The sequence below is a fragment of the Rhamphochromis longiceps genome, linkage group LG3 (assembly GCF_057381845.1).
Source record: "Rhamphochromis longiceps isolate RC_006_pf linkage group LG3, R_longiceps_female_GT1.1, whole genome shotgun sequence".
Classification (NCBI taxonomy): domain Eukaryota; kingdom Metazoa; phylum Chordata; class Actinopteri; order Cichliformes; family Cichlidae; genus Rhamphochromis; species Rhamphochromis longiceps.
The window spans coordinates 862479-873406 of record NC_140559.1 but is presented as its reverse complement, the minus strand read 5'-3'; the positions used below and the strand labels follow the sequence as shown (position 1 = coordinate 873406).

The following is a 10928-nucleotide window of genomic DNA, read 5'->3' as shown; positions in this document are numbered from 1 at the left end:
TTCAGCGTTTCCTTGTGCCCGTGGCTCCTAACGACACCCCTGAGAGTTACTTGGAGGGAGCAAGTACCGCCAATCAAAGGATTGAATACTGGTGGCGTTTTCTTCGCAGCCAGTGTCTGGAGTTCTGGTTATCCTTATTTGCAGACATCAGAGACAACGGGTAATTTGATGGTGGGTTTCTGGACAAAATCCTCCTTCAGTTTTGTTGCATGGGACTCATCCAGGTGAGTTAATAAAATATGTTTTGTTGCGTGTATGGATGCATGCGTGTGTGAGTGAGAGATAAAGGAAACTGAGGAAGTGAAACGTCTCCTGTACTCGTTTGTGGTGTTCCCATTATCACAAATGTGGAAGCCAACTGCTCAGCCTCTGTGGGTGGTGGTGGTGGTGGAGGACCCCCACCTTTTTTTTTCGGGCCTCCGCTTTTTTTCTAGTGGCCATAATGGGTCACATTTGAGCATACAGAGTAAGCAAATATGTACTTGTAATGTGCTCAGATAATTTCAATAAGTGCTTACAGAAAGAAAATTAATGTAGCCTCTAACTGCAATTGATTTACATGGGACAAACAGACCAAGCACTATGGCTCATAATACAATTACACCTTACCTGTTTGGTCTATATTTTTATATTTCATTTTTACTTGCTGCCAGGAACGTTTGGGGCCTGTTGGGTTGCACCTGCGCTCACATCACGTCACAAAATAAAATGTATAAAATAAAAAATAAAATATAATAAATAACGTGTTAAATGGGTGGAAATCCCTAGATCAATGTTTACATTAACACTCACGCATTGACTCTGTCGGCTATGTTTTGCCATGCATGCTCCCTTTCTTTTGCAGCTGAGGCTGTGTTACTTTTTTTCTGCAAAATTTGCATGTTATCGGCATATGCTGCCATCAGAATTTCGGCGTCAAGCGCTGTAAAATACATTGACCGCGCCTTCTTTCCCTCCGTCTCCATGGTGACTCGCTTAATCTGTGCTCCACTAATCAGGGCTTTATGTATCCTCGTGCGCGCGCTTAACTTGGGGTTAAAGCAACTCCGCGTTGATTGAACTAATTGTTATCAGCCTTTCTGAAACCGAATATTCCGAGTTGGACAGTTCGGGGTTACTCAACCCTGAGTATCGTTTTTCACTTCCTGAAATAGGGCCCTGTACCAGGTTTAGGGAATGGAGAGACTTGCAGGAAGAAAGAGACAAGACAGGGAGAAGCGGGTGAGAGGAGCAGGGAGTAAATGAAATCAAAAATTGTGTAAATACTATAATTTAGGTTTAAGCAATCGGCCGCCTTAAGGAAGAGCTCAACAACCAAGACTACAGTAACATCTATGTTGTTTATGTTGACATGGCATATGAAATTTTCTTATCTATAATATTAACTATTTACAATTTGGAATTATTTCGATTGTGATATCAAAATAACTTACAAATACAAAATACAATGATCAGTGACATAAAACAAATTGATTATTATGAGGTGAGTAGATGAGCCAAGCAGGTAGTAATAAGACTAATATTACTAATGTAAGATATCACAGCATAACAGTAACCGTAGTTAGTGTGTGAAACACTTGTACAGATGACATTAGGTAAAGTACATGATTACAAAAATGCACATGATTGTTTAAAAATAATAAATTGCATAAATATAATAAACCTTCCTCTCGGTGAGTGAGTTGTCTCATCGTGATTTGCGTATATGTATATACATACATGCGATCGCATTTCTTAAATTTCTGTATTCTTTTTAACAGGATGAGCTGGATGACACTGCACAGGTTTGGAATACACACTCCATCAGGCCATCAACAAACATCAATATCCCCAGTGGTCGACCTAATGTAATGTATACATTACCTGAGCTCTACGGGACAAGAGACTTCCTTTGCCCCACTGAAGAAGAACATGTTGAAATGTGTAAAACTGAGTGTGTTTTTCGACTGACCAAACCATGTGACCCCGATGTATATGAACTGTGCAATATCATCATGACTGAGTCCCATCTGACTCCACCAACAGACTCATATCAGGCTGTGAACTTGTACATGCATTTAAGAGAGAACATCATGGCATTAGTGTAAATTGCATACACTGCAGCAGAGAACATTACTCAAAATTGACCTGTGATATGTGAGAAAGCTAACTTCTGGATGTTAAACAGACTGTAAACTGTAAGCTTTCTAGTACACAGTCATTTATGAGAATATCTTATATAGAAATATTTATTGTTGTGTTCCAGGAGGGTCAGTGAACTAAAGTATAAAGGGGAGTCTCTGCCTGTTAATGATATTCTGAGTGTTCTTTAACACAAAAACATTGTAATGTTCTGTCAAATGTTATCAAGTTCCATGTCTATGTGTATTACTTCGAATTACTTTAACTGTGTATTTGGCTTGATACATGGATCAAAACATAAGACACATCTTAATTTAATGTGTTAGGAGTTTTAATGTACAGTGTTTAATCAGATAATGGTGGTTTATGTTGAGTATTTTGTAATAATTTTTAAATGGTGAGTTGGTCTTTATTTACACCATCTCTATTTGTTAATGATGGGAATGTTTAGTTGTTGATGTTGGCTAGAATACTGTTTAAAATTGAAGAGATATGATATTATGCCTTGCTGCTTTATATATATTATAATGCCAACTGTCACATTGGCAGGCTACATGAAATGGTACTAAGGGGCATCATGATCTGAGAGGGGGCACCTTGGCATTTTTCTGAACTCCAGTTTCTCTGGCTAAAAATATAATTATTTCATGTCATTTTTGCTTCTTTTTTTTAACTATTTATTCTGATTCCAGAAGAGCTTTAGTTTTTTAATGTTGGTTAAACAAAACTGAAAAAATAAAGAACTAAATAGAGACCTTTTGAACTATTAGAATTTCTAATAGATATAAACATTCTTTTTTTGTCACTGAATTTATCTGAAGCTTATTTTATCAGCTGAATAACAAATTCTTTGCACCCACCTGTTCTGTTGATGAACAGCAATTTCATTCGAATGCTATTTTTGCAAAACTCACCACTTCTGAAAGGATGATATGTGTTGTTGAACTACCGGACAAATAAACTGAAATCTAATCAATTTCTAATTTTTTTTGGACTATGTAGTACACACAACTAAAAAATTGCAAATGACAAAAGCATATCGACAACATCTGTGTATTGACTGCCTGTGTTCCCAGGCACTTTAATTTCAGAGAAGGGTAGACAGATGTGCATAATCTGTCAAAAATGTAGCAATACTTTATAATTAACCATATATACTATTTAATCTAATTAGAAATCCTGGCCTACAATCTTGTTTATCCTAGAAACTGTTAAATCTGATTATCATTGCTTGTTAATTTGTAATTATATAAGACAGTATAAAGAATTGTGAATCATCTGTATGTCACATTATGGCAAAGTCCTTTCAAAAAAAATAACTTGTGATGGCAATATGATTTTTAACAAAACAACTAGTAAACATTTTGGAAGCTAATCAAGGGAAAATAGGACTTATTGTTACAAGATGATGTTTATAGGCCACATCAGCTTTAAGAATTTGTAAACAGGATCTTATCATTAACTTTCAATAACTTCTTTCGCAACCATAGTGACATTCTTTACTAATATTAATGGACTTTTCACCCTAAAATCAAATTTACCAATTTTTCTGTTCGCTAGCTGTAGTATTCCTTAATCCACATTGTTTTAGTGTGAGTTGCCCAATTTTAGAGATATTGACTGTACAAGCCTACCCCTCTCTTGTTTTACATGGTACTTAATGCTTAGTAGCAATGTCTTTATGTAGACCTTATGTAGCTTCATGTTGTTTTTCAACAAGGAAGAGATCTCTACAGCTAATATCTCCCAAAACTAGGCAACTCACGACAAAACATTCTAGATGGATAAACAGCAAGCCAATGTGTGTCACTGCGGGGTATGCAGGTGTGTTGAGAGAACGTACCCAAAAGCAGACAAGGAGAGAGAGAGGACAATCAACTTAAAACAAAAGCGAGCCTTTATTCTGGCTGATGGCAAGAGTAAAAGAAAACAATGACAATGTGTACAGCAAATTTTGATGTGATCTGTCCCTCTAACGCTAAACACAAACCTTGTTTTCAACAGAAGTTAAAGATGCGGTCATTTTCAAAGAATTTTAAACAATAAAGAGTCCTTGTGAAATCTGACCTAACATACAACTAAACCATCAGAAAATTAAATTTGTGACTGCTTGTTATACGGCTGAATATATCAAATGCTTCAATGACAAAATGAAACAAGACAGAATTTATGAACTCAAGGATAATTATACAAATAAAAATTACAGCTCTAACCATTAGTACACTCATCAAGTTCAAATGATGTCCATTTCAAAGTAATTGCTGGAAAGGACATTGTCGAACTCTGTATGAAATTCAGGATGAGAACTGTAAGTGCATGGCACTTCAAGGGTAGCTCCACAGGTGTGAGCAACAGGCCTTCTGTTGAGCCCAGTTTCAGCATTAAAGCACACCAAAATTTTGTCAATACATATCACAGAAGATCCTGTGCAGAAGCGCAGGATTTTTTCAGCTTTGGTTTCATCAGCGTTTTTAACATAACGCTGAAGATGGTTAAACGTTGTTTGTTCTCCGTGAGACAGCATGATTTTTGTTGCTTCAAATAGCTGCACTAGTCTTTTGCCTGTGGCCTTCTTTGTCTCATACAGAGATAACACACTTTCCTTGTCTGCCAGTTTCAGCTGCAGATGTGCCATGGGTGTGGAGAAGCAATCCATTATATACTTTGGCTCTTGGAGAATGGCCTTATGAGCCATTGTTTCAATGTCAGGCTGCATGTTGTTCTTAGGTGGTAGGAAGTGGGAACCCATCCTTGTAAAAAGGTCAAGCAGGTCCTCTTCATTATTTTCATCCATTGTGCCTTGGAGCGCCTTCTCAACAGCTGATCTCTCAACAGGAGGGAGATAGTTGAGAAACGATGCAATCAGAATGTCTACATCAACTGAGTCCATTCCGTGGATGAAAGCTAAAATGAAAGCCCTTGACAGCCTCACTGGAAAGACACCATGGTCTAGTAAGCCTTTCACCCATATCTGTCCAACTGCTTGCCATTCAGCCTCACTAAAGTCTGGCCTCAGCCTTGGAACTCGTTCATTTTCACATTCACACTGTTCCAAAAATTGCTCCCAAAATGCAGTGTAAACCTCCCTTGACACCCCAGCATCATCAACAGCATTTTCATTTACAAAGTTCATCTTTAAAGTCACATTCAGAATGCGACTGTCCATAAATACAGCCAAAAGATCATCAACAACTTTTATCCTGCGAATTGATACATGTAGGGGGCTCTGTGGGTCTCCTGAATTTGATGGGGAAAGTTGGTTGCTTGAATCTAAACGCAAACCTTGTGCGATGAAATTCAGTCCATGGTCCTGAGTAAAAGACAAAACATGCACATTCCATAAGAAATGCAAATGAATTGTACAGATTACACAATATCAATGTTCTGAAAAAGTTTGAAATTTATTTGTCTAATTTTAGTGGGCTGTACATTCCCAAACCATGGTTGCACTGACAATTTATATATAACATTAACATTGTGGCCTGATGGATGTCCTTGTATGCCTCACAGAAAATTATACAAGTGTTCTTTACATGTATGAGAAGACTCACTTCTGTGCAAAATAGGTAGAGAACACAATAGTGACACCAAAACAATGTCTCACTGCTGTGTTATGTAAATAATTTGATTTCAAGACTAAATTTCCTGTTTAATCTTATGTTAATGTAAAACACTGGAATTGTCTCTCAACTGACAATATCCTTTTAATTCAAATAGACCCACAAACTGCCATATCCTCAGAAAATAGCATGACATTTTTGGCATCTCTACAGTATGTAAAGGTAGGTGTTTATGGTTGCCTGAATTGATCCATCTTACCTGTGCAATCTGGGGTGCTTCCTCTTGTATTGACTGCATATGGGGTGTGGGCAAGCCATTAGCTGAAGACAATGGTAGCAGGAAACCATCCATAGGTAATCCATTTGTGTCGGCATTCTGAGAAGGAAGTATTGCATTAATTGACAACAGACACCTTAACCCTTCAAGATTAGAAGACTCTTCTTCAATCTTCTACCTTGGCCTATTCTAAGTCATGAATGTTCTTAAAAAGTCTGCAAAATATGTCAATAGGTATTAAGAAATAGAACAAAAATACACCACTTTATTTTCAGCCTACATGTCTCACTTACAAGAGTAAAAAGACATATTACAGTGGAATTCCACAGGTTTTTATCAGATCTTGATGTACTTATTGCTACTTAAAATGTTGTATTATTGCTGTAAAAAATCAAGTTTTAAACAAACAAGAGATGAATTCTGATTAATAGAAATCGAAAAATTGTTTCACAGTACTGTAAGTTATTTCTTTTAAGATCCAAAAGAATATTACAGAAAATAACACACATGCTTAAATTTTGTCCAAGCAGGAATGCATGATCAGCTTTTTTAAAAGCAGAACTATGCAAGTTACTGAATTTGATTATTAATAAATTTCCATATTTTGTCACACTTGAACCATATCAACCACAACTGTCCATGGTCTTACCTGTCTGAGATCCTCACTGTTGACATAATTCAGGGTTATCACGACTGTGTCATCACCATCTGCTCTGACAAGATCCTCTTCAGGATTCCATACAACCGTATCCGCTTCGTCTATGTGTGGAAAATGACATTCCAAATCTTCTGGAAGTTTGGCCCGGGACTCTAGTTTGAAGGATTTGTTAGGAACTATACTGGTCAGATCAATAATTTCAGAGCAGTGGTCAGGGAAATCATGATCACTTGAGTCAGTCTGCTGCCGCTGTCCCACGACAGTGTTTTTAATGTCTGTTGGGGTTGAATGCATATGATGGGATTTTCCTGGACTTTGTGTTGTCACTGCCTCACAGAGTGATTTCAGTTTTTTTGGATTGGGTTCCATCTGGAAATTGTGAATCTGTGAACCAGAAAACAAACACAAGACACAAACGAAAATAATTCAATTATTTTTTCAGCAGCCAGTCATTTTGTACATGTTAATGAATACAAAGCTGTAAGTCTTTCACAGATGTATTAAATGTACCTTACCACACAAGTCAACAACAAATTCCTGGAATAATTTCATCCTACAGAAGTGCAAATATTCGTAGATGTACATAAAGCACTTGAATAACACAACTCTTTATTGCAGTTGCACAGTCAAACCTAGTACAATAGTACAACAAAATTAGAAAATGTCGCATGTTACCACCGAGCACTACTAAACACAACAAAATACAGTAACTTTAAAGTGATCATTATTTTTAATAATAACTTTCTTATTTTAACAAACCTGTTTGCCAGTGTCACTGTCAGATGAATCCCCATGTTCAAGTAGATCTGGGACAAAATCATCTGTCTCACTGTCAAATCCAAGTAATGTCACCGGTGAATCTTCTTCAGTTATGCTGACAGAAAAATCCTCTTCAGATGAGGACTGAACTGTTAACAGTGTTTCAAATGTAAAATCTCAGGAGCTTCAATTTGGTTTGTTCATAAAGTTTGCCAACAGTGACATCTAAAGCAATCGGATTTCTTTTAAAATCACAGATATCAATGACAAAGTCTTCAACTCTCCCTTTTGGCGAGTACCCATCTGGAAAAAACAGGTCCTTTCCCATTTCCAAAATCTTAGCTACAGTTGTAGTTTTTTCCACAGTTGCATGTCTTGTTCCTCCACCATTTCTGGTTCTCACTTGACGGTATTCATTACTGCTTAAATGAAGCCATCCGATTTCTATTTTTCTGCAGGTCTTCTCTGCTGCAGTATTTCTCTGTCTTGCCATCCCTTCACTTTGCTTTTGGAACACGCATGATGAACCACACAGCACTCCTTTGGTTTTTGATCTTACTTTCCGTGCGGCAATTTTATCTCTTAGGTTCTGCAGAACAGTCTCTTTATCTGTGCTGTACTTAGTTTGTTGACAGAAGGACTGGACAGCTAGTCTGTCACCATATGTCCTTATGTATTTTGCCATTTGTCCATCAGTCATGACGGACAGCACTGCCTTATCCACCTGCAGACATAAAACATTAGAGAAATGGTATTAATATACTTTTACTCTAGGAAGCCACACTAGCACACATGGAATACTAACTGTATTAGAATAGAGTTCTTAATCACTGTTCATGATCATTATCAAAAGTTACTCTGTCAACTTCTGTCTTATTACTTTACTGTTGCTGTGTTAGTATTAGTATAGTAATAGTAGTAGATATTTATATACTACGTTACTAAAAAATATTTTGCTAGTAAGGTATAAGTAAGGTAAGTTCCACCAAGTATTTTGTGTCATGGTGTCCATGTTACCATGGTAATGGCACAGCCAGATAACAACATCCAAATTCATGGGCTGCAACCTCTTTTTTTTTTTAAACTGTATTTATCACATTGTCAAAATTCATGGGCTGCATCCTCCTGAGGACGCTTTTGTAGACCGATTATGTCACAGCGATGCACCGAAGGCTATCCAAATTCGTAGACTCCTTTTTTTTTTTATTTGCACAGAAATGTACAACAATTATGGCAATCTCTACAAAGATTCTATTTTAAATTCGTAAACTCCTCCGAATGCAGCAGACAAATGCGTCCTCCTTTTCACCTATTTTTTTTTTTTTAATTATTGAACTTTATTAAGAAACAGTATACAGAACATGTATACAACCAGAACAAAATTAACATATGCCAGGGGGTGTAATACAAAGAATTACAAACATTCACTTTTCACCGAATTTGAAGGATTGGTCCGGTGTGTGCTTCGTGGCCCACCATATCCCAGAATTCAAAGTGCAGCCCAGCCAAACTCCAGTTTCCGGTAATGGCGGCCGTTAATAAGTTTTAAAATGACCGTTATTAATCTTTCTGGGTCACAAATTTTTTTTTAATATATTTCAGGGGAGAACGTGGGTGTATAAACTTGAAATATCTTCTCGGTTTATCAAGATATCGCATATTTGCAAAAGTGCTTCGACGTTTTCCTTGATGTCTGTTACCCACCAGCTCGATAGGTAGCCGAGAGCTCAAGGGTCACTAAAGCCGCCAAGAACGGCACAACTCCCGGCATATTATTTTCAGATCACCGCGGACTTTAGCTACTCAGGCTAAACTTAATATATAAAACACTTAGACAACCTAAAAATGTTAATGTTTGGCTTTTTTCAGTGTTTCATTTGTTCGTGAGTAAAACGGTTTGGCTGAGATTAAAGTTATTAGATTAAATTCGATAAAATAAAACTTTATTAATCCCCTGGGTGGGTTCCACATTGGTTTTACAGCGCTTAATCAACGTCACACAGAAAACTGATTAAACAGAAGTGCGAGATGGTCGAGAATTTACTCCAGTGTCGTCTTATATTTTAGATAGAAAGGAGCAGACGGACGAGCTTATTACACTCCACCGAGACAGCGGTGACGCTAATCAGAAGGCTAGACCGTCCAATTTCCCCAGCCGTTCTGAGGACCCGGCCCACGTAGACCACGAAGCCCGAGTCCTCGGGAGGATGCAGCCCATGAATTTGGACACGATTTGAAATTTCAAAACATATGTGCATTTAATGAACCTGAACATATTTACAAGAATTAACATTAAAGGCCTGCATATACGACCTCGGTTTTTCAACAAGTTACTCGCCTTTTGAACCGCGGTGTTTAATGCTTTGTTGTTTATACGTACTTTGTCTTGTTGCATGTGCATGATGTCGTCGTGTGGGACCTCTCTTGACCGCAAGAAATGTTCTAAATCCTCCTCCATGTCCGCACCGTATGGAGCCCCGTACCGTAGCACCGCACCCTTCAACTGAAACGCTATCAAAAAGGAGCGGGATCTTTTGCGAGAGCTCGCAATACTTTTGCGAGATCTCGCAATACTTTTGCGAGCGCTCGCAATACTTTTGCGAGATCTCGCAATACTTTTGCGAGCGCTCGCAATACTTTTGCGAGATCTCGCAAAAGTCCGTCTTAATTTTTTTTTTTCTCCCTAATTTTTTTTTCTCCCATGTCCCCTGGGGGGCTCCGTAGTCGTGCGAGTTACTGAACCACAATGAATAAATAAGGATATAAAAGATGTTTTAGTCTGGTGATCTTAATTTTTTTTAAATACATTTTGAAAGAGACACAAATGTGAACTTTGCCACAGTTTAAATGGGAGTTGCTGTTCGACATGTACAGTGGGGCAAAAAAGTATTTAGTCAGCCACCGATTGTGCAAGTTCCCCCACTTAAAATGATGACAGAGGTCAGTAATTTGCACCAGAGGTACACTTCAACTGTGAGAGACAGAATGTGAAAAAAAAATCCATGAATTCACATGGTAGGATTTGTAAAGAATTTATTCGTAAATCAGGGTGGAAAATAAGTATTTGGTCACCTCAAACATGGAAAATCTCTGGCTCTCACAGACCTGTAACGTCTCCTGTAAGACGCTTTTCTGTCCCCCACTCGTTACCTGTATGAATGGCACCTGTTTGAACCCATCATCTGTATAAAAGACACCTGTCCACAGCCTCAAACAGTCAGACTCCAAACTCCGCCATGGCCAAGACCAAAGAGCTTTCGAAGGACACCAGGAAAAGTATTGTAGACCTGCACCAGACTGGGAAGAGTGAATCTACAATAGGCAAGCAGCTTGGTGTGAAAAAATCAACTGTGGGAGCAATCATCAGAAAATGGAAGACATACAAGACCACTGATAATCTCCCTCGATCTGGGGCTCCACGCAAGATCTCATCCCGTGGGGTCAAAATGATCATGAGAACGGTGAGCAAAGATCCCAGAACCACACGGGGGGACCTGGTGAATGACCTGCAGAGAGCTGGGACCAAAGTAACAAAGGTCACCATCAGTAACAC

At 38.1% G+C, this 10928-nt stretch overlaps 2 protein-coding genes across 3 annotated transcripts; both read right to left on the bottom strand.

The window, feature by feature from the left end:
• Positions 1–4354: 4354 nt before the first annotated feature.
• LOC146672431 (uncharacterized) lies at positions 4355–9848 on the bottom strand. 2 transcript variants are annotated; one of them, XM_085386004.1, is made up of 4 exons: positions 9756–9848; positions 6608–7000; positions 5941–6057; positions 4355–5431 (listed from the first exon to the last, which is right to left on the bottom strand). In XM_085386004.1, the coding sequence occupies exons 1-4, from the start codon at positions 9831–9833 to the stop codon at positions 4355–4357; spliced, it is 1665 nt and encodes a 554-aa protein (XP_085242130.1). In that variant the 5' UTR covers positions 9834–9848. The 2 variants fall into 2 exon arrangements, with proteins under 2 accessions (XP_085242130.1, XP_085242124.1); XM_085385998.1 differs by lacking the exons at positions 5941–6057; positions 9756–9848 and adding an exon at positions 7376–7558.
• Positions 7539–8273, bottom strand: LOC146672432 (uncharacterized). Its single transcript, XM_085402580.1, has one exon. The coding sequence runs from the start codon at positions 8073–8075 to the stop codon at positions 7539–7541; it is 537 nt and encodes a 178-aa protein (XP_085258706.1). The 5' UTR covers positions 8076–8273.
• Positions 9849–10928: the final 1080 nt, after the last annotated feature.

Coding starts and splice junctions, on each gene's coding strand:
- LOC146672431 (XM_085386004.1), bottom strand. CDS start 9,833: ATGGAGGAGGATTTAGAACATTTCTTGCGGTCAAGAGAGGTCCCACAC. Junction 7,001..9,755: donor TGCACATGCAACAAGACAAA/GTACGTATAAAC, acceptor TCTGGTTCACAG/ATTCACAATTTCCAGATGGA. Junction 5,432..5,940: donor AAGCACCCCAGATTGCACAG/GTAAGATGGATC, acceptor TCTTTTACTCAG/GACCATGGACTGAATTTCAT.
- LOC146672432 (XM_085402580.1), bottom strand. CDS start 8,075: ATGACTGATGGACAAATGGCAAAATACATAAGGACATATGGTGACAGA.